The sequence below is a fragment of the Triticum urartu genome, chromosome 2, assembly GCF_003073215.2.
Source record: "Triticum urartu cultivar G1812 chromosome 2, Tu2.1, whole genome shotgun sequence".
NCBI lineage: Eukaryota > Viridiplantae > Streptophyta > Magnoliopsida > Poales > Poaceae > Triticum > Triticum urartu.
Window position 1 is genome coordinate 750,314,818 of NC_053023.1, and position 23,476 is coordinate 750,338,293.

The following is a 23,476-nucleotide window of genomic DNA, read 5'->3' on the forward strand; positions in this document are numbered from 1 at the left end:
ATAACTCAAATCCATTAATAATTTTAGATATTCTTAGAAAACTTTGAGAACATCCGCATACGTAATATGTATATATCTTTCCACAAGATCCAAATCCTAAATTAATTCACACAGCAAGCAAAAAAGACAAATCCTACCTTAAAAAGTGAGAACAATTCAACTACTGTCCACATAAGGAATTCTTTCCATGTGCAGTTTAAATGTTTTTGGACATGAATTCTTATGGTAAGGTAGATCGTGCAAGTTGTTTCGATGTTGCAAAATTTTCTTCAATTTTTTTCATCATTATTATAGATTTATTTAAGCATTGTGTACAACATACACTCATATAACTTGATGCACATAATAATGCGCTTATGCCTTCATGTCATGGCTTCCATGTTTTTCAGCTGCATCCTTAATACTTCTGAGAGATTCAACAAAGTCGTCCAAAAGCTCGTGACAATCTGGAAACTGTGTTTCGTCCACAGCTAGAACCACCCTGATGGTGTTGACATAACTATTAAAGTTAACGTTTACGGCCTACACAAAAATACGACAAATGTAATAAAAAGTTAAGTTGTTCATTGTCATAAGTACAAACTTTGGTGGAAAGACATACACTTACACATGCTAGTATAATTAATTTTAGGCCAACTAATTTAATTACTTTTTAGCAAACTTGTCCGTAGTACCATGTACAACACATATAAATGGTTGATCCCCACTACATTTGTGTATCTTAACATGCACACATGACACACCACCATTGGTTATCTCGTTAAAGACACACCTAAACATGCATGTGATTTTTCCATTATTAGTTGATTTCAATATGCATGATTCCCATCTCACCTCACATGCCACCTCATACAAGGCCAATCAGAACAAGCATGGAAAACGTTTTTCTCTATATTCTGCTACTTATATCCGTAGATATTTGTAAAATATAAAATAATCAAATAAAATATTATTTTTTTAGTTTTAGTTTGCATATTTTAAAATCAAATACTAATATTTCGTAAAGCAAATTTTATTGAAATATATTGCAACTGATAATCGCAGCATTGCGTGGGTTATCATCTAGTTTCTGATAGTTTAGGCTGCATATATAAAATTATAGTTTGCATTTATTTAATTTGTTGTATCTATTTAGTTCCGGTGTTGTCTAACTTACTTGTGGTAGTCCGTACTGGCTAGGGGCAATGAAGACAATAGGATGTCCACAGAACTCCACCTGTTCAACTGGACCTATCATGTTTGACAATAACGTAGTTGTATTGGAGAACATACGATCGATGATACAAGCACCTGCCTGTTTCACAAGTTGCAACACATAAAATATATTATAATCAAAATAATATAATCAACTCTTTTATATTATACTCAAAATAATATAATCAACTCTTTCATATGTACCTTTCGACCAAATATTTTATGGATGACTTCTGCGGCAACATGAGTGAATGCCACTTCTAGTGAGCTCTTCTTCCGATCCACGGTATTCTTAGCCTTGCGAATGAAATTGAGTGGATCATGGTGCATGGCTATATGAACTGGAAGGATGATGAAACCAAGTTGATTTCCCCATTTCACATCACTTCCATTCGCAGACTGTATCATACTAACACATTCCTGGCCATAGTAGTATGAATGGTATTTAAAACACAAGATAACTTGTGAATTATAGATAGGGCCTAATACGTATTTTGGGGTTTACCTTAACCACTTGTTATGACAACTATATATGTTGTGTATGCTACAAAGACTATTCCACGGAATTTTTAGTTGAAAGCGAGTATTTTATTTATATAATAGTTATAGCATACATCTCATAAATCATTGAGCTTATCTATGGTAAAATTAAATCTCAAGGTGCGTATACCAATATATATGTATGGAGGCAGTAGTTGTCTCTCTTTTCTAGTACTTACGTGTAGGGCTGTAGTTGCCCTTAAATTAACCACAAGGACCGATCGTATACGTATCTCCTTGCCAGTTTTATTGTCACCTAAAATGGAGAAGGATTAAAAAGGAATGAGTCAAACTGAAGTGTGACATTAGTTAGGAATAGACTAGTATCAAGCGTTTGGTAATAATCTCCTCACCCGACTTCCGGTAGTAGTATCGTGATAGGGCAGCATCCGTACATCCAACTAACACATCATTAACTGTCTGTGCAAGCAAACAAGCATAAAGATCATTCCCAGAGTTACACTTCATGGAAGAGGGCAACTGTCAATCGAGAAGGGAAAACAAAATCTGTGCAATCCTCCAAAATGAATTTGTATCTTCTAGTAGTGATAAATATAAAAGCAACAACAATTTTGAGGCAATATGGAACAATATATTGGAGGCCATGTGACATAAGAGAAACAAATATGTTGATCAAAATATTCCAGTCTGGGAACTTCTAAACCTAAATAACTCATGTTACTACGAAAAACCTTACGTGTGTAGCTATTGTGATTTCGTGACGTTGGGTTGAATTAATTCTATATAACCAATAATGGATCCCCACTATATATATTTCTCTCACCATGAACTCAAAATCTCATCAGGCATGAGAAAAGAACCATCGTAGCATGACCCACTATCTCTAATACTCTCAAGATGTAACTATGCTAACTAAACTTGCCACCGTGCATTAAGAAAGACCCACCTTAACATCCACCATGCATGGTACTTATATTAAATCAGTATTCCGCAACTACAAAATAACCATATACAATAAACTATATGTATTCTACATTCAGATATCACATTTTAAAACTAAACACTAATGTTTCATACAACTAAATCCAATTGAAATAATTGCAACCAATTCCCTCAGCAGTGAGAGCTACAGTACATGCTCTATTGCTTCAACCATAGAATATATTTTGTGATTTTCATGCAGGTCACGAATAAATATGTTTTTTCTGCAAAATAATGATTATATTATTTTATAGGAAGTTAACATGGTAAGGTTTTGTTCCAAATATATATCAAAAATTCGTGTCATAATTTTTCAAAACTGCAAAGGTGTATCCTTTTTTCTAAGTTTTAGAATATATATTCGTATGTGCCTGTTTCGTGAATAACATTTTCACATTATAATGAACAACCAAGCTCTCCAGCGACTTGTCTTTATGTGCTTGCTACTATACCTACAACTATTAACTCTGTAGATTCTGGCATATTGATGTGATAGACAACTAACGTTTTTTATTTTTATTTTGCAGGGACTAACGTGTATGCAAACATAAGAAGTGATCCGACAGTATGGCTGCTTAGTTAGACAAGAAATACATTGCTGTACAATATATAATTAACTAAAAAAATCAGAACTAAGAAAAGAAATTTCGAATTCAATGAAACTTTAGAATATATTTTTCTTAAAAGGTAGTCTAATTTGTATGTGATTAAATGTAGGACAACCTGTACATTCCCGGAAATGTAAAGAAGCAAACAATTTATTTTTGTTGGATGGCATGCAACACATACTAACTAATGACAAAGATGGCTACAAAGTAAAAAAATGAAAAATTCAGAAAAAAGGTGTTTTCATAAGCACCTAATGAATTCCACAAAGATTTATATGTATACTAAATATGGAACAACATAAAATGAACCTTTATTAAGTAAAAACAAATTATATTTTGTTTAATATCATTGTGACGTCAAGTACTAATTCTAACTATACAAACCAAGCATGCCCATGATTATCAACATGAATGGGTTCAATGATACAGGGAAATAAGTGTATACTAGTTCATGAGTTTTGGTATATTTTGAAGAATCAAAATCTATGTGTGCATGCGAAATGGGTTTAATGCATGCAAGACATCGGGTAAAAGGAATTGAAATATGATTTCTGTGTGAAACATGTATCATACTGGAAACACAATAATGTTCTGACTATAAAAATGGCAATGTATAAGTCCTTGCAGAACAACATATACAATGAGAGATAATTCATACGAAAATGGAGGAAAGTGCGGGCGAGAGAGATAGTACTTTACAAAATATTAGTATAGAGAAACCATCTCAAGGCTTTAATATACATTTTATTAATGCAGAAGGGATAAAGCGAGTGAGAGAAATAAATATTGTGTTGCTAACCTTATATAACTGATACCAATTATATCGACGGTTAGTGGACTTACACAATAAGAGTAAGAATAGCTATCTAGAAAGAAATAAGAGCCATAACATGGAGGGAAATACAGCCACCAAGAATATGGTTACAAAATAAAGACATCCAGGGTTCAAATATGAGTACGAACTACAAGTGTTTGGATTGAATTTCGAGAGAATTTGTAATCGTCATGGAAAACATACATAAATTATAAGTAGAAAATTAGGCACTTGCAAACGTGGATTTGAAATAAAAAAAACATCATGTCTTATTCAATCTAATAAAGAAAATAAATATTAGTAGATCTAGTTCTTTACCAATAAACTATGGGACTGAATCTCACTGATATTGCACGTATGAAGATCGTAACAAGACTCACTTGCTCAGTCACCATACAAATTATGGTTCGTACGGCCTTTCAAGAGAATCGACGTGCATCAGTAACAAATTAGGATTCCAAAATTTAAATAAATCTTACGCAGTTCATGGCATCCTTGACGAACTTGACGTCGTCAAGGCTAAGACATCGGTGCACGATGCGGTTGGGGCGACGGTTCCCATGATCCGTACATGAGAATAGCGTCTGTGTATCTTTCCGAAATAGTATGGTCGAGATAAAGATTGCAGCATCCCACATGGTGTGCCAAGCGAGCAGGACGAAGGACCAAAGCCACAAGGCGAAGGCCAGCGAGCCGGCAGACATTGGCGGTCGTGGACGCACGTATATAGCACCGGTGCGTGCCGGCAACGGTGGCAAAGCTGGCGGCTTGGAAGGATCGGCGGCGCTGCGTGTGCTCGACAATAGGAGCATGAGCAGGGAGGTGCCATCGCTGAGGGAGTGGTGCACGCGTATCACGGCTGTTGCGGTGGCCTCTGAGGTCGGGAAGTCGAGGATGTGGAACTCCCACATAGGTCGGGAATGATCCATGGGTTTAGTGGACAGAGACGCCACGTAGTCTTCCACAGCCTGGTCTGGGTTGACTAAAACGGCCGCCGTGTCCAGCATGGGGAAGATGATGTGGTAGTCCAGGTCAACCGTTGTCCTCACCCACCGTAGAGTACCGTCCCTATCTGTCGCCTGCACGTAAGTTACACCAGGGAGCGAGATGAGATACGGTTCTCCTTGTTTCAAAACAAGTTCCATATATACTAGTACCTGGATGCTGTGAAAGCGTGGGTAGCATGCAATCTTCGCACCGATGCCCGCGCGGCCGCTGGATTGGTTAATGGGCGCCCCGAGGCCTATGACGACAACGATGAAGTACTCCTCAATGAGCCTGGCGGAGGGGCTCACCGGTTCCCCAAGCGACTCACCGTCATCCGCCCTCCGCCCTTCCACAGCCGACGCTGCTCCATTGCTCCTCGTGCGAACCGAGAGTGACCGCTTTCGCAGGGTACTTGAAGCGTCCATTTGCCTTCTTTACAGCCTTTCGCTGGACGCTGTACAAAACAGTTGATTAGTGTGGGTGCTATCCATAGTCGAGGAGGCATGTGGTATATATAAGGACATCAATGGTTTGTCGTTTGTGTGCTTTCTAGCGCTCGGTCGATTACGAACACGTTTAAATAATGCGATCCACAAAATGAGCAATATTTTCCCAGCACTGGTCAGGGAAAACTGGGCTATGAGGACTGTTCGCCCAATGCAGTGGAAAAACAACTCGACGAAGATACAAAAGTTACCAAAGTAAAACCATTACTGATTTTCGCAAAAAATGAACTCGGCAAAGACCTGAGCGAGTAACCCCACAAAGACAAACCAACGTTGCCCGGAGACAGCTTAAAAATCGGACCATCTCGCACACCTTTCACTCTCACAAAACTTCTTGGAGTTCGTGCTACAGTCGGCTGTAGACTGCTTCCCTTCTCTCTCCTCCAACTAAGCAATAATACAATATTTAAATCCTTACAACCCGTTTACACCATCTTATTATACTTGCTCTGAAACCATGTAATGAAATGGGTGGAAACTCCTATGTGTGGTCTTTGGGGCCTTCCTTTGCCATGTGCAGCGGAAGTATAGGAATGGCCAGATAACGGGGAGGAAGCCTATGCCCTTGACAAAACGGGGATGTTGTCGTTTAAATTCAGAAAATTCACGCTAAGCCAAAAATTGACTGGACCAAGCATGGTGTCATCATATGGCCTGTGCATGGTGTGGTCAAAACTTTAGAGCACTTCGCAAAAGCTTTCTCAGAGACCGCATAGAAACTGGAACATCTCCCAGGAAGGTTCTACGTTTCAAGAGGGGGCACGTCTGGTTTGTGAAGCAAGTGTCGTGCCAATACCTAAATCAGCTTTGAAACTTTTTCCGCACTCAACGGAGGCCAATACATGACATGTTCCAGGTTCTGGTCATTTTGGGGGTATGTCTGCTATATTCAGGATATTTACTGCATTTTAAGAGTTTTAATGCCAGAAATCTGCAGCCTCATGAAGTCATCGACAAAAATGGGTGGCAAACTCCTATGTGTGGTCTTTGGCCCATGCATATACCATGTGCACCAAAACTATAGGGAGGGCCCCGGACCAAAGGGGACAAAGGCTAGGCTGCCGATAGGGGATGCTGACATTTAAATCCACATATAGTCACATGAATCCCAAATTTCACTTGACCTGGAAAAATATCAACATAAGGCCCATCGAGAATTTGGTACAGTTTTTTTGTTAGAAGGCTTCCCGAAGACAACTTACAAACTGGACCATCTACCAGGAAAGATCTATGTTTCGTCAGGGGACGCGTGAGGTTTATGAAGTAGTAGTTGTTGGGCAGAGGCAGTTAACTGACATTGTCAGGTCCTTTTCGGGGTACATCTGCTATACACGGGTAATTTAATGCATTTATAGTGTTTGAATGCCAGAGATTCAAGATCCAAACCGTGGCCCCATGAAATCATGGCAAGAAATGTGTGGAAAACTTGTTTGTGTCATTGTGTGTTCTTTTTCCCCATGCCAAGGACCTATGAAGCTAAAGGACAAAGAGGGCCTAATACCGATGGTGTAAAGGCAAGGCCGCCGACATGAAAAATGATGTCGTTTAAATCCACCAAAATTCACATGAAGCTAGAAATTTATGGGACCTTCCATGGTGCCATCATATGGTGTCTGGAAGTGGACCATCTCTCCGGAAGGATCTAAGTTTCGACGGGGCGGTTCATGAAGCAGGTGTTGGCACAGCTTCTCCCTTGGCCTTGCCTCCCAAAGTGATGTGGCGTCCGCCTGGCTACTTGGCCCGAGTCACTCACTCCCTCCGTCCGGTGAAAAGTGTACGTATAGAAATTTTAGGACAAATTATCACTACTAGAATCAGGATCTTTGCCGTCAACCATCTCTTTGCCATCGGCTAGCTGAGGGCAAAGAAGCTCTTTGCCATCAGCTTGAGTAAAGCTGACGGCAAAGAAAGAGCCGACGACAAAGAAGGTGTTTGCCGTCAGCTAGAAAAAGAAATAATAGAAGAAGAAAAAGAAGAAAAAGAAAGAATAAAAGAAGAAGAATGAGAAGGAAAAGGGTAAAAACCTTCTTCTTCTTCTTCTAGTCTTCTTCTTCTTCTTCTTCTTCTTCTTCTTCTTCTCCAAAATGACCTAAGTTAGCTCAAATATGCTTAGTTACCTACGTTAGCTCAATAAAGACCTATACTTAGCTGCTTTATATCAAAAATGGCATAATATGCTTAGTTCACTCAAAAATGGCATAATTAGCTAGGTTAGCTCCATTTTACCTAAGTATGCTTATTATTCTTCTAGTCTTCTTCTTCTTCTAGTATTCTTCTTCTAACTTTCTTGTTTCCCATTTTGTAGATTTCATTTACCTCACGAAAGCTTGCATAGTTGGAGTGCTTCTTTTCCCTTTCTGCTTTTATTTTGTATCGATGAACAATGTGAAACTTGTTATATGGATGGATAAGTGTTGGATGAACAATTTGAAACTATTGTAATATGTATGGGTGGAACTATGTGTTGGTTATGTATGTATATATGATGAAACTTGTGTGTTGCATTACTAGAAAAAAGACTGTTAGTGGCGCACCAGTTTTTGCTATTAATGGCGCACTATAGGTGCGCCACTATTAACACGCCACTAGTAACAAATAGTAATGGCGCACCTCTGGTGCGCCATTAGTATCCCAGATAATAGTGGCGCACCACATAATGCGCCATTACTATGTCCAACAGTGCGCCATTACTATGCCTCCTAGGGGGTCATATTTACCTTCACGTATGCCCCCAAGTGCGCCCTTACTATGTCCCATAATGCGCCACTAATATTTAGCCTTGGTGCACCACTAATGCTCAATATGGTGCGCCACTACTGGGGGCCATATTTGCCTTCACCTATGCCCCAAGTGCGCCATTACTATGCCCGATAATGCGCCACTGGTATTTATCTTGGTGCACCATTAATTCTCAGTATGGTGTGCCACTACTATGAATATTAGAAATTATTATTTTTTGCTTTTTTGGTATTTGCACAGGTATCAAAATACGTTACAGCATAGAATATAAACATCACACAATAGAATTCATCATATTAGTCTCCAAATTCGAAATAGCGAACAAAGTTCAAACATTAGCCAAGTTTAGGTCTCGAGACATTAGCAAAGTTCATCATATTAGCCAAGTTTGTCGCCACATTACAAAGTCGATATCGATCATCTAAACTACCATCACATAGAAGAGAGATGCGGTCATGATGAGCATCATCTCGATGAAACTGGTCTTCATCCGGTTCCTCCTCCGCTCCCTCTTCTCTCCCGCTAGATAGTGCGCGTATCTAGCTTCCGCCTCCGCCCTGTGGTGTACCCTTTGTAACGGTTACCACTGAAAGGGTGAACCTGTCTCCGACACTCCTCCCAGTCGTCGTAGACTCCGGAAACCTTACCCTTGTACACGACATACGACAGCATCTCTATGCACTAGACAAACAAAACGTTAGTAGCAATTCACAGATAATATATAAGCAATATATAAGTATGCAACAAAATGATCGGAAGAGAAAAGCAACACATTAATAGCATGATTCATGGTCCTACTAATAAATTGCATCGATTACATATAAGTTGAACGACTGTCCAAACTAAAGAGACATACAAGTTCATTAAAGTTTAATTACAACATGAGCTAATCGATATTTCAGAACTACATATCATCAATACTTTTGACTCGACTGAGGGGCCGGAGCGTGGATGAAGCCGCCGTCTTTCGTGATGGTCATGAAGGTGCGGTCGTTGTCAGCCTGCATTTGTAGCGTTGTTTCTATTTCACTGTTGGACGGTTGATATTTGAGGTAGAATAGCCTCGAGGTACGAAGGACATTTGGATAGATGATTTCCGCAAACTCCTACTGGATGCGAAAGAATTCTTGTCTGATGTCCTCGTCTTGGTTTGCGGACAAGCGTGCGGCCCAATCTTTGAGATTATTTGGTAGCATAAGGTGAGTATGGTCCCATACGATCGCCCGCATGTGATGGAGGGCGTAGTAGGCATCCTTCTGGCACACCTATATCTGGTGTGCCACTGCTATATAGCAGTGGTGCGACACATACGTGCTGCGCCATTAATGTCCATATTAGCTATAGCCGTTTTTCTAGTAGTGTTGGATATGTCTGCTGTGAAATTTGTGTGTTCAAACTTGTGCGTTGAAATTGAATGAATCTAAAAAAAACAGGGGCTATACATGCTCTTTGTCGTCCGTTGGCAGACGCCAAAGAGATTTGCCATCAGCAAGCAGACCGCAAAGCTGCCACATGGCAGCTACATGTGCAACCCGGGGGCTGGCCTATTTGGTTACTTTGTCGTCCGTTGGGTGACGACAAAGATGAAATGGTCTTTGCCATCCGCCAGCTGATGGCAAAGCACACCGTTAACCCCCTAACGGCCATAAGCTGCCAAATGTGTCGCCCAAGTCCTGTGTCGTCCGCTAGCGGACGGTAAAGACCATATCATCTTTGCCGTCCGCCAACAGACGGCAAAGAGTCCTTCGTTGTAGCCTATTCAGCCAGACCTGTTGCCGTCTGCTGACGGAAGACAAAGGCCTTGCCGTCCGCCAGGCATGCCTTTGCTGTCAGCCATGGCGGACAGCAAAGTGCCTGATTCCTATAGTGTATGGAGTGGAGTAAAAATGTAGTATTGGAAAGTTGCAAGCCACCAACTCTCTCTTCTTTAATTATCCAATCCCCAGTGAGTTAAGTGCATGTAAAAACTAAGGAGACCACGTGTAGAACGTTATTGGTCTTGATAACCGTGTGATGAGAGAGAAACATTTTTCTGTACTTTAAAGTGCATTGAGAAGAGAGAAATACACTCTTTTGTGGACAAATTTTAAAGCCAAATGTACACTCTTCACCGGATGGAGTGAGTACCTACCACAATACTAGATTCTATACTTGCGTAATGCTTCAGTTTGAAAAAGCTGCCTGCGACTAAAGACTTGAACAATATGATTTCTGACTTCTCACCTCTAACTACCGTACTATTTAATGAAGTACCAATGTGTGGCTTCTTTATTTTCAAACATTATTTGTTGACATATGGTTATCTTAATAGCAGCTCAGTAATTTTGTTGACTTCTTTAATGGGTTTGCTCAATAATTTTGTTGGCCAATTTAATGGGCGACAAGTAACCAGAAAAATAGCCGTCCAATTAATGTTAATTTATTCGTGGGTGATTACTATATATAACTAACCATTTATTATGGTATTTGTTGCTAGGTGGTTAGTTTAATAACTTCACATTAACTAGGAAAGGTAACCAACAACTATTCAGTCTAACTAATAATAATCAAACAATACTTCCTTAATATGTTTATTTTTTATGTGTGCAGATGCTTAATTACCTTTACAAGTTCTCAACTATATTGACATCTATAATATTTGATGTTTCGTATCTAGAAAATTTGCTCCCCAACTAGTTAACAAAAGTGATATTTACTATATATATAAGATCTTGATTGCACAAAAACTGGACTTGATTAATTGCATTTTCGAACCCTATACAATAAATCTAACTATTGCTTTAATCTTATTATAGCCCATTTATTGCATATGAGTTTTTGTGAAGTTCGTAGTTTGTAAGTGAATTTTAAGCAATCATTGGTTTTATTGGGCCGACAAACTTGCGTCATTGTATTTCAGAAATGAGCGAGCTGTTGTTACACTATAATATCTGTACTAGAGGGGATATATATTTTTACTCGTTAGTTTTATGAATTGGAAAAGATTCATCTGCTTGTAAAAATCTAGGTTTTATTGCATTATAATCAGGAACTAGCCCCTTATCATGTTCTTCAAGGACTATAGCACTAAAAATTTTATTCTGGGCTATATCCCTTTTTAACGTAGCCACCTCGCATTCTATAAGGGATTGCTCCACAATGCTTTTATATTCTTTCGGCAATAGAGGGTTGCAGCAATTTTGCAATTGTGTAGAGGATGCACTATATGCTACAATATTAGATGATGGCATGTGTTATTCGGCTATGACCATGAAGGCGCAGAGCCAAATTATAAGGACTTAAAGGAACAACGCGTGACATTTCCCCATAGGGACAGACACATGAGTAAAGAAGGATATATGCTGGTCAATCCATGTGATCTGGAGCAGTAGCAAACTACTATGGCTCAGTGGAAGCACTAGGAGGCATTTCCATATAGGAAAGGCTACCAAAGGCAAACGACTAGGTGTCGGATCCCACACATACCAATGCATCTCCCCGGAAATTTCTATGTTTCGACGGGGGGTTCATGAAGCAGGTGTCCGGACAGCTCCTCCCTTGGCCTTGCCTCCCAACAGTACTTGGTAAAACCCTAGGTGTTGAATCCCACACATACCAATGCATCTCCCCGGAAAGTTCTATGTTTCGACGGTGGGTTTATGAAGCAGGTGTCCGGACAACTCCTCCCTTGGCCTTGCCTCCCAACACTACTAGGGAAAACCCTAGTAGTAGCACGGGTTTAATGCCTACTAGTAGCACGGGACACCGCGCTACTAGTAAGGCGCTACAGCTATTCCTTAGCAGTAGCGCGTGCGACAAACGCTACTGCAAAGACATATAGCCGCAACGTGTGTTCACTCCCACGCTACTGCTAATCTAGCTAGTAGTAGCGTGTTTACTCCCCATCGCTACTAGTATTCTTTTTTCATTTTTTTAATTTTTAGTGTATTTATACGCCGTTATACAAATTTTGGTACAATACCAGTTATGAGGTTGTTATATCATTATGTCCATAACAATGTGTCAAATGAAGGTGGATTAGGTTCAAGTGGAGGCAACATGTGGTGCATGTCAAAAGTATACTACTAATCCAAACTTCATCTAGTTTGGAGTAGTAGTACTTTCGATGTGCACCACATGTTGCCTCCACTTGAATCTAATCCGCCAACACAAGCTATTTAATCATCATCATAGTCATTACCACCAACAGTAGCTATTTAATCATCATAGTCATAGTGTAGCACATCATCATCTTCAAACTCATTCTAGCTAGCTAATCACCACCAACACTAGCTGCGGTAGCTATCTAATCACCACCAACACTAGCTAATAATAATCATCATAGTCATTACCACCAACACTAACTATTTAATCATCATACTCATAGTGTAGCACATCCATCTTCAAACTCATTTCTAGCTAGCTAATCACTCCTGCTGCTCTCACTTAGGTAATATAGCATAAAACATGTGTAGCACTCCTGCTTCATCACGTTGGAGCATGCAGATGAACCTGTCTCCTAATCGTGGGATGAGCTTCTGATTGCTGCCCCCTAGTACTTCTCTGTGATCATTCACAATTTTGCTCCAGTCTTTCACTATTAAGCAATCCTCGCTTTTAGAAATCATGAATGCACTAAAGTGCATTCACTACAGGAATCAGCTACTTTGCCATCTGCCACGGCAGACGGCAAAGGCATGGATGGCGGATGGCAAAGGTCTTTGCCGTCCGCCGCGGACGGCAAAAGGGGACGGCAAAGAGCTACTTTGTCGTCTGCTTCGGGCGGCTGGCGGCAAAGGGGCCTTTGCCATCAGCAGCGGACGGCAAAGAATGCAGACGACAATAAATGTGTTGTTACTCTGTTAGGTGGTTAACGGCAGGCCTTTGCCGTCCTCCGCTGACGGCATACTTCGGAAGGCCTTTGTCATCCGCCAAATGATTTCAACCGACGTCACTACACGGTAGGCCTTTGCCGTCTGCCGCTGTAGGCAAAGTGTTTACTCTTTGCCGTCCGCTGCGGATGACAAAGCTTTTGCCGTCAGCCACTGTAGGCAAACTGACCAAATTGGTCAGCCTCCCAGGAAGCACAGTTGCCTGCCACGTGGCCTCTTTGCCGTCCGCTGCTGATGGCAAAGAGCCCTTTGCCGTTGGTGGCAGACGGCAAAGAGCTTGCATATTGTCTCTTTTTTCTGTTTTTTTAACAATTTTCACAGCAAATATATATGACATATATAGATATATTTCCATATCACATATCCAGCACATAAGTTTCATATCACATATCACACATCACATCAGTTTCATCCATACACATTGTTCATACATAAGCAAGTTCCATCCATATACATATTACAATGCAAAGTTTCATCAAGATAGCAAGTTCCATCATAGCAAGCTAGATACAATGCAAAGTTTCATCAAAGGAAAAGCAAGCACTCCATCATAGCAAGCTAGCTTCCATGAAGTGAATGAAATCTGCAAAATGGTAAATAAGAAAGTTAGAAATAGGTGACTAGAACAAGAAGAAGAGTAGAACAAGAAGTATATGTCATTTATGAGCTAACTTAGGTGAAATGGATCATATATGAGCTAACTAAGTTGAAATGGGTTGTTTATGAGCTAACTTAGTTGAAATGGATTATTTATGAGCTAACTTAGTTGAAATGGGTCGTTTATGAGCTAACTAAGGTGAAGGGCATCGTTTTTGAGCTAAGTAAGGTGAAATGGATCGTTTTTGAGCTAACTTAGGTGAAATGGATCATTTATGAGCTTTTATGAGCTAACTTAGTTGAAATGGGTCGTTTATGAGCTAACTAAGGTGAAATGACACATTTTTTAGCTAACTAAGGTGAAATGGATCGTTTTTGAGCTAACTTAGGTGAAATGGATCATTTAAGAGCTAATTTAGGTGAAATGGATCGTTTTTAGTAAACTTAGGTGAAATGGATCGTTTAGGAGCTAATCTAGGTAAATTGGGTCATTTTAGAGCTAACTTGGATAAACTGAATCATTTATAAGCTAACCTAGGTAAGATGGGTCATTTTGGAGCTAACCTAGGTGAAATGGGTCATTTTGGAGCTAACCTAGGTGAAATGGGTCATTTTAAAGCTAACGTAGGTAAAATGGATCATTTAGGAGCTAATCTAAGTAAAATGGGTCATTTTAGAGCTAACTTGGATAAATTGGATCACTTGTAAGCTAACTAAGGTAAAATGAGTCATTTTAGAGCTAACTTAGGTAAAATGGATCGTTTATGAGCTAACTAAGCTAATTATGCAATTTTTGACATAAGTAAGCTAAGTACATATCGTTTTAGAGCTAACTTAGGTAAAATGGATGGTTTATGATGTCAGTAAGCTTATTAAGTCATTTTGGAGGAAAAGAAGCTAACTCTAGGTCATTATGGTAAGAATATTGGAGGAAATAAAGCTAAGTCTAGGTCTTTATGCATTTGTTAAGCAAAACACTAGAGAAACTTACCGTGATCAGGGAGGTGTACGAGCGGGCTGGCTCACGCCGGTAGCTGGAGAAGGATCGTGCAATGCGTTTCTGGAATTAAGCTGCACCAAAGATCATTTCCAATGTCTCGTTAGCATTATGACACTCAAATGTTAAGACTAGCAAGTAATGTCCATTCAAATTAAAGTCACCGTGCTCCCAGGAGAAATCACTGGCATCGGCGGAGCGGTCTGACCGGACTTCTCGCACATAGACTGCACATTTGGTTTTCACAACAAAGTCATACTAGTTAGTAATGAGACTCAAATCTTAAGACTAGCAAGTAATCTGCAGAAGAAACTTACCACAAGGAGCTCGTACATGGCCCTTGCCTGCATGTCATTCCGTGCCCTCTCCTCCTCCAACATCTTTGTCGTCCTCTCCGCCGCCTCCGCCAGAAGTTTCTCCGTTCTATCTCTCTCACTCTGTATAGCAGCCTGCAACACCACTCACATGACCATTTGTAATCATTGATGGAAGCGCACACAATGTAATGGAGAAAGATAGCTCAGTACATATAACTAACCTTGAAGGCGAGTTGGACTGGCCGTTCATGAGGCCTTATCTCAGCAGCGGAGCTCGACTGGCGCGCCTTGATCTCCGGGAGAGTGCTAGGACAACGGATAAGTCCATCTCCCATGGCTATGGAGCCATGGGACCTCCCGCCACCAGATATCATCAGCAGCTCTGTATCAATGGGACCCTGGCTCGGGTTAAAGTCCTCCCCTTTCCTCGCCTTCCCCTGATCTCTATATTGCACGAGCTTGTCGTGGGCGGAGATGTTGGTGAAGTTCTCTGGATCATCGAGGTCAGACGCAGAGAATGCCTTGACTTTCTTGTAAGGGCCAGTGTGGGCCATGGCATACAGGTCGTACACCTCTGGCACCTTATCCTCCTTATTGTAGCGTGCCTGAAAGAGAGAAACAAAGTAAATTAGTAATTAAAGGTCTAAAGCTAGCATGATGAATGAATTGCATGAATCATGAAGCAAACCACATACCCAGTTCCGCCCGTACTGAAATAAGTTGGAGCTGCCTTGGTGGTGTGGCACACTTCCATTTGGGCACGTTTGTCCTTGGCCTCGTTGTGGGTGGCCCGCCATTCTTTTGAGCACCACGCATTGACCAACACCTCCCAACAATCCATCCGATCCGCACACCATCTCGGAGGGGCCTAAGTTAGCAAATAGAAACTTGAGCGCAACGGCTATGAATTACTAAATAAAGGAAGTAAGTACAAGGCCTTAAGAATTACCTTCATGTACTGCTCCTTACTCAAGAACTTATCGCGGCACTCCTGCTTGGGCCTCTTGATACCACGCCCGGCGTAGTAGTCTCGAACAGCCTGCACCCGAACCTCATGCCGTAAGTTCTGAAGTAGGCGCTTGCACTCCTTGTTGATAACATCTACCGCCTCCTCCTCGTATCCCTCCTCACACCTGTAGAATGTCTGCAATCAAATGAGACAATATTGATTAGTACAATTAATAACTAGCTAGATGAAGATTTTTAATCGTGTAAAGGAGAAATTACCCAGAACTTTCTCATCACCACGTCTGCCCTCGTCTTGCACAAGACACCGTCGATAATCTCACCCGGCGGGGCCGGGTCAGCCAAGTAGTGCTCCCAACTCAATCCAACCTCTGGAAGCTGACCCTCACCAGGCAACGTGACAAACCCCGGGAAGTTTTGCCGAATCAGAACTCCAAGGACGGAGTTGGGCCGGCGGACACTTTCATGGTGGTCCCAACCCCTGTAGCATGACAAGGCCAATGCATTAGTTATTTGAAGAAATGTGAATGCAGAAGGTACAAAAAGATTAAATGCACTTACCTCTCCCCATCAGGGAAAATCAACCACCTCTGCTCGCGGGTCGCCGGCACGGACGAGAGCCGTGTAGCACCATGCTGGTAGACGTTGCCCCCCTCCTCCTCAATATCAGTCGGCTCCCCGCCATCATCAGCATGGCCACTCGGCTCCCCGCCATCATCAGCATGGCCACTCGGCTCCTCAGGCTGACCCGACCAGGTACCCCATCCAGACGTGTGCTCCTCCGGGGTCTCGTGGGCCCAACTCTCGTGGGCCGAAGGCCCGTTGACCCGAGGCTCGTGGGCCGAAGACCCCTGGACCGGAGGCTCGTGGACCGGAGTCCGTGTAGCCTCCTCCTTGGACGAGTCCACCCTAGCAGTCACGTGCTCGGGTGAAACAGCTCGAGGTGGCGGCGAGGAAGGCGCCGTAAGAGTCACCCTACCTCCTCTCCCACGACCACGTGCTCCACCTCCTCTCTTCTTCTTACCTCATCCCCTGCTGGGCACCGCGGTCGACGAAGAAGGGCCCGGTGGTGTCGCCATACTGTCCAGCAACGCTCGGCGGAGAGGTGCGTGTGGAATGGAAGACCTCGCACCACGCGCCGACGAAGAAGGGGCCTCGGCGCGCTCCCGACCAGCGCCCACCATCTTTCAACACCTGCCATGACAAAGAATAAACGAAATTAGTACAACATAAAAAAAGTACCGACATGAATAATAATATGTATATCACTTAAGTGTATCATCATCAAGTAGAACATAAAAAATTGAATACCTGACACTACTAATAATCTCGATTAGTATCATCAATAAATGCATAATCATCATCATCACTATAATCAATGATGGGCTCATAGGGTTCATTGGCATCAACATGTGCAAGGCCACCTTGACGTAATCGGTCAAGCATTGACAGGTCATCCGGAGCAGTAACCTCTTCTTGTTCCGGCTCTTCTTGTTCCTCCTCAGGGGTGATGTCGGATTCACTGTCGTTGTCTACTTCAATGTTTTGGGGTGAAGTATAGCGGTTCTTGAAACGCTTTTTGGAAAGACGTGTCTATTGGAAGAATTCTCCTTCATATGTGTCTGGGTTAATGTGAGGTTCATAATCCTCTTCCTTTGGGGGAGAAAGTCTAGCACGTGGCGGCACTTCATAAACGACATCCCAACCTTTTAGATTTGGATTAGTTTGGCAGGCCCACGGTAGATAGAATACTTGGGTCGCCTGTTGAGCCGTAATATAGACATCAGGAACATCTAAATGGGTGCTTCGGTTGATTTCAACTAGCCCTATATGTTCATGAGTCCTTCGAGTCTCCTTCGGCTGAAACCAATAACATTTGAAGACTACGACATTCGGTGGGTTTTCACCATAGAACAGAAGATCATAAATTGCTTCAACTCTCCCATAATACTCAGTACCTCCTTCGCCGATAGCAAATACACAACAATTTGTAGACTTTCGGTCGGCCATAGATAGCTCTTTGCCATAGGTACGAAAGCGATACCCGTTGATGTCATACTTGTCCAATGAACGGACCTTATAGTCAAAACCATTAGCGACTTGTCTCAATTCGGTGTCCATAGACTCTGAATTAGCCTACAAGTTTAATATGAAAGGATTGTTGCATTACGCACAAATTAGCGAATGAAATAAAATTGTCTAATAGAAATTACCGTTTGTTTGAACCAAGAGATGAAACCGGGATAGCCGCCTCCTTGCTTTGCGAGAAGCTCATACTCTTCGACGGAATCCTTTTGGATCTCCGCTCCGTATGAGAATATGGTGACGTATCGACTGTATGACATATCCAGGAATAAGAGCAGTTCAAAGGAAATAGAAGTTGTGAAACAATGTACCGAGAACTTACTCGATGTACGGCCGCACTTCTATCAGGTTGTTGAAGATATACAACGAAATGGTCCGCCATTCTTTGTTATCCAATGATACTGGATGTGAAACCCTAGCTGGTGCGAGATTCCCTTTGAATAGGCTGAGGTTGGATCCACCCTTTTTAGCGTCGTTAGCATTTTACCGAGGCTTCGGATTATGCAAATGACGATTTTTGGCTTCGTAGTGTGCTGTTACGAAGTTTGCCGCCTCCTCTGTGATGAATGCCTCAGCCATCGATGCTTCAATTCTACGTTTATTTTTACATTTTTCTTGAAGCGTCTTCTGCAGCCTCTTAGTTGGGTAGCACCAACGATTTTGCACGGGCCCCCCAATCTTGCCTCGGTCGTGAGATGCAAAATCAAATGCTGCATTGGATTAAAGAAGCCCGGTGGAAAGATCTTCTCTAACTTGCAGATCAACTCCGGCGCCAACTCTTCCATTTCTTCTAGCACGCCAGGCAATAGTTCTTTCGCACAAAGAACACGGAAGAAATAGCTGAGTTCTGCCAGTACTAGCCATTCATCCTCAGGGATGAAGCCACGCAACACCACCGGCATTACCCGCTCAATCCATATGTGCCAATCATGACTCTTGAGACCAAATATCTTCAATTTATCAAGATTCGCTCCCCTCTTTAGATTCGCTGCATACCCATCAGGGAACATCAACTGCTGTTACACCCACAAGATAATTTCCCTCATAGCTGGCCTTCCAAGATTGAACCATGCCTTTGGCTTCGTCCAGTTATGCTTTCCTTTCAGTTCTTTCATGTTTTGTAACGGCCTATCACATAGTGCCTCCAGATCGACTCTAGCCTTAGTATTATCCTTTGACTTCCCATCTATGCCGAACAATGTACCAAAAAGTGCCTCGGTGATATTCTTCTCAGTGTGCATCACGTCGATGTTGTGTGGGCAAAGGAGGTCTTTGAAGTAAGGCAGATCCCATAAGTATGTTTTTTGAGTCCAGGCGTGCTTAGTATTATACCCCTTGAAGTACCCTGGACGCTGTGGATCTGGCTCGAGAGCGTTTAACTGATCCAGGGTCTGTTGGCCTGTCAATGTAGGTGGTGCAGAGTTTTTGACAACTCTACCTTTGATGAAGTTCTTCTTGTCTTTCCTGAACTTATGGCGAGGATCCAGGAACTGTCTATGCATGTCGAAGCAAGAAAACTTGTGACCGGCCTGAAGCCAACGAAACTCAAGAGCTCCCTTGCATGTGGGGCACGGGAACCTTCCATGCACACACCAGCCAACGAATAGTGCATACGCCGGCAAGTCATGCGTCGAGTACATGTACCAGACACGCATTATGAAGTTCCGTTTGCTATAGGCGTCGTATGTCTTGAACCCATTATCCCAGGCTTCTTGCAATTCGTCCTTAAGCGGCTGCATGTACACATTCATATTTTTCCCCGGATAGTTGGGCCCTGGAATTATCAACGTCAGGAAAATGTTCTTTCTTTGCATAATCTGTCCGGGGGGGAGATTGAGTGGAAAGACAAATACGGGCCAACAACTGTATTGGGCTGCCGTCATACCAAACACACTGAACCCATCCGTGCTGATGCCGACTCGAGGATGCCTCAGATCTGCCGCTTTGTCAGCATGTAATTCATCAAACTTTTTCCACGCAACACCATCCGATGTGTGTACCATCATCAGATTCCCATCTGCATCTAGTTCGGTTCTTTTGCCTGTTTTGTGCCATGTCATCTGTCTGGCCGTCTCTTCGACCATGAAAAGACGTTGAAGTCTTGGTACAATTGGCATATACCGAAGAACACTAACGGGGATTTTGGTCTGTGTCTTCTCACCCATACCGTTGTCTACCACAATATACCTGGAAGACTTGCAAATGGGAGAATAGTTCAAGTCCGCATAGTCAAGCCTAAATAAGGCACATGCTTTCTCACAGGCATGTATCTTCTCATAGGGCATCTTCAGTGCACGGAGGATTTTGTCCGACTGGTACAGGTTTGCAGGCATTACATGGCCTTTGGGTAGAAAGCGTCCAAATACTGTCATAATTGCGTCATAGCATTCTCTGCCCAAGTTGAACTGAGCCTTCAGAGCCATTACTTGTGAGATGGCATCCAACTCACAAAGCTCAGTGTGCTCATGGAGCGGACGTTTTGAAGAATCCAACATTTCATTGAAGGCCTTTGCGGATTCCCCCATCTCCTCGTCCGAATCCCGAGCATCATCATAGTCTTGCACCATGTTTTCCATCCCGGTACCATGCTCGTCGGTGCGACGACGATCCACCTCAGCTCGGTCACGTTGGGTAGACTCACCATGAAATGTCCACACCGTATAATAGGCCGTAAAACCACTCTTCTGCAGGTGTTTGCCCATTCCAGCCTCTGTCCTCTTTTCCCAATTGCCGCACCGGAAACAGGGGCACCAGGTTTTCCTCTGGCCATTTGCAAATGTGGCTTGCACAAACCCCTTGGTTTTTGTGAACCATTCAGCGCTCCATTTGTTCCGACCAGTGTGACCGGTATACATCCACGCACGATCACTCATCTTGAATTTCAGAGCTACTGGACACACAACAATTATATATGTAATTCACCATGTATATATTCATCAGTTGATCTACTTTGTCAATTTTATTACGTCCATGCAACCTACACTCTAATAGGTAATGATAGGTCCTAATCCCACCCGTGTATGTGTAGATTGGGTTCATTTTCCCATGCTATGCTCCAGATCCGACGCAAAATTTTGGCAGCACCTCCCCGCTGTTCTCCTGATACACGTCTCTGCAATAAACAGAGAGGATGTGTACCCGGAGAACAACAGGGGAGGCACTAACGAAATTTATGCGTCGGATCCGGAGCAAAGCATATGGGAAAACGAACCCAATCTACACATACTCGGACTGTCCATGGATAGCGTTGGACAATTTAAAAGAATCAAGGTTATAAATATGCAAATGCATGGATATTTATAACTATGACGCTTTCAAACGGGAGACACATATTGGTTACGCATACTGATGATTCAAGACACATATATAGCTAGCTATCAAGTTTCATCGGAATAGATCAAATAATTAATGGGGGAGGAGGACATGTCATTTGTGCTCACCCACGAACAAAGGGGCAGAGCTCGTCAAACGCACGGCGAGGTCGTCGAACACCAAACCTCGCAGCGATGAAACAACTGCACATTTAAAACTACCCGATCAACACAATTATATATGATGTTCTTCATAACAAAATCGAAAAATATATGACCTAACTAATAATTCACAAATATATGACCCCGTCGGCCTCTGGAAGGCCAAAGAATACACCTTTTCGGGAGGTGTCGGGGGTCGGGGTGTCGTGTCGGTGTCGGGGGTGCCGTGTCGGGTCGGGGTGCTGTTTCGGGGTCGGGGGTCGGGGTGTCGGTGTCGGGGTGGGGTCGGGGTGGTGCGTGGTCGGGGGTGTCGGGGGTCGGGTGGTCGGGTCAGGGTGCTCGGGGTCGGGGTCGGGTTGTGTGGTCGGGTGTCGGGGTGTCGGGGTCGTTCGGGTAGGGGTCGGTGGTGTCGGGGTCGGGTGTCGGGTCAGGCTCGGGGTCGGGGTGTCGGGTCGGGGTGCTGGGTCGGGGTTGGGGTGCCGTGTCGGTGTCGGGTCGGGGTGTCGGGTCAGGCTTGGGGTCGGGTTGTCGGGGTCGGGCTCGGGGTCGGGTTCTCGGGGTCGGGGTGTCATGTCGGGGTGCCGGGTCAGGGTCGGGGTACCGTGTCGGGTCGGGTTTTTTTCCTCTTTTTTCCTTTTCTTCTTATTCCTCTTCTTCCTTTTCTTCCTTTTTTTCCTTCTTCTTCTTCTTCCTCCTTTCCTTTTTCTTCTTCTTCTTCTCCCCCTCTCCTCTTTTTTCTTCTTCTTCCTCTTCTTCTTTTTTCTTCTCCTCCTCCTCTTCTTCTTCTTCCTTTCCTTTTTCCTCTTCTTCTTCTCCTCCTCTCCTCTTTTTCTCTTCTTCTTCTTTCCTAAAACTAAACTAAACCTAAACCTAAAACTAAAAAAACAGAAAAAAAGGAAAAAACTAAATCTAAACCTAAAACTAAACTAAAACTAAACCTATAAACCTAAAACTAAACCTAAAACTAAAACTAAAACTAAACCTAAACTAAACATAAACCTAAAACTAAAGAAATAGAAAAAAGGAAAAAACTAAATCTAAACCTAAAACTAAACTACTAAACTAAACAAACTAAACCTAAAAAAAAAACTAAAACTAAATCTAAACTAAACATAAACCTAAAACTAAAAAAACAGAAAAAAAAAGAAAAAAAGAGGAGGTAGAGCTCACCTGGGGCAGGGCCGGTGGAGGAGGTGGCCGGTGGAGGAGGGGGGCGGGCGGCCTGGGGCGGCGGCGCCGGGCGGCAGTGGCGACGGGGCCGGGCCCGGGGCGGTGGGGCGCGGGGGGCCGGGGCGCGGCGGCGCCGAGACGGCAGCGGCGGGCGACGGGGCGGGGGACCGGTGGGGCGCCGGGTGGGGCGACGGCGCGGGCGGCAGTGGCGACGGGGCCGGGGCCAGGGCGGTGGGGCGCGGGGGGCCGGGGCGCGGTGGCGTCGAGACGGCAGGGCGGCGGGGGCGACGGGGCCGCGGTGGCACCGGGACGGGGGGCCAGTGGGGCGGCGGGGTGGTGGGGCGACGGGGTGGCGGCGAGTGGTGGGGGCGGCGGCGCGCGTGTGAAGAGGGAAAGAAACAGAGAGAGAGGGACGGGGTGGGGCGCGGACGCCGTTAGATAAGTTAAATCTTTGCCATCCGCCCTCTTTGTCGTCCGCTTTTTTGCTCTTTGTCGTCTGCCGTTAAGTTTTTTTTAAGAAGCTCATCAGTGGGGCCCCCTCCCTCTTTGTCGTCTGCTAGCCGACGGCAAAGCTTCTTTGCCGTCCGCTAGCAGACAGCAAAGAACTGGCTGATGGCAAATATGATCTTTGCCATCAGCCAGTTCTTTGCCATCTGTTTTTTGGAAACGG

General features: G+C 43.4%; 1 protein-coding gene across 1 annotated transcript; it reads right to left on the minus strand.

The window, feature by feature from the left end:
- Positions 1-354: 354 nt before the first annotated feature.
- LOC125534641 (wax ester synthase/diacylglycerol acyltransferase 11-like) lies at positions 355-5,510 on the minus strand. The gene is made up of 7 exons (XM_048697810.1): positions 5,256-5,510; positions 4,578-5,177; positions 2,088-2,154; positions 1,914-1,990; positions 1,399-1,614; positions 1,157-1,294; positions 355-522 (listed from the first exon to the last, which is right to left on the minus strand). The coding sequence occupies exons 1-7, from the start codon at positions 5,508-5,510 to the stop codon at positions 355-357; spliced, it is 1,521 nt and encodes a 506-aa protein (XP_048553767.1).
- Positions 5,511-23,476: the final 17,966 nt, after the last annotated feature.

Coding starts and splice junctions, on each gene's coding strand:
- LOC125534641 (XM_048697810.1), bottom strand. CDS start 5,510: ATGGACGCTTCAAGTACCCTGCGAAAGCGGTCACTCTCGGTTCGCACG. Junction 1,295..1,398: donor ATAAAATATTTGGTCGAAAG/GTACATATGAAA, acceptor CTTGTGAAACAG/GCAGGTGCTTGTATCATCGA. Junction 523..1,156: donor GCCAGTACGGACTACCACAA/GTAAGTTAGACA, acceptor ATTTTTGTGTAG/GCCGTAAACGTTAACTTTAA.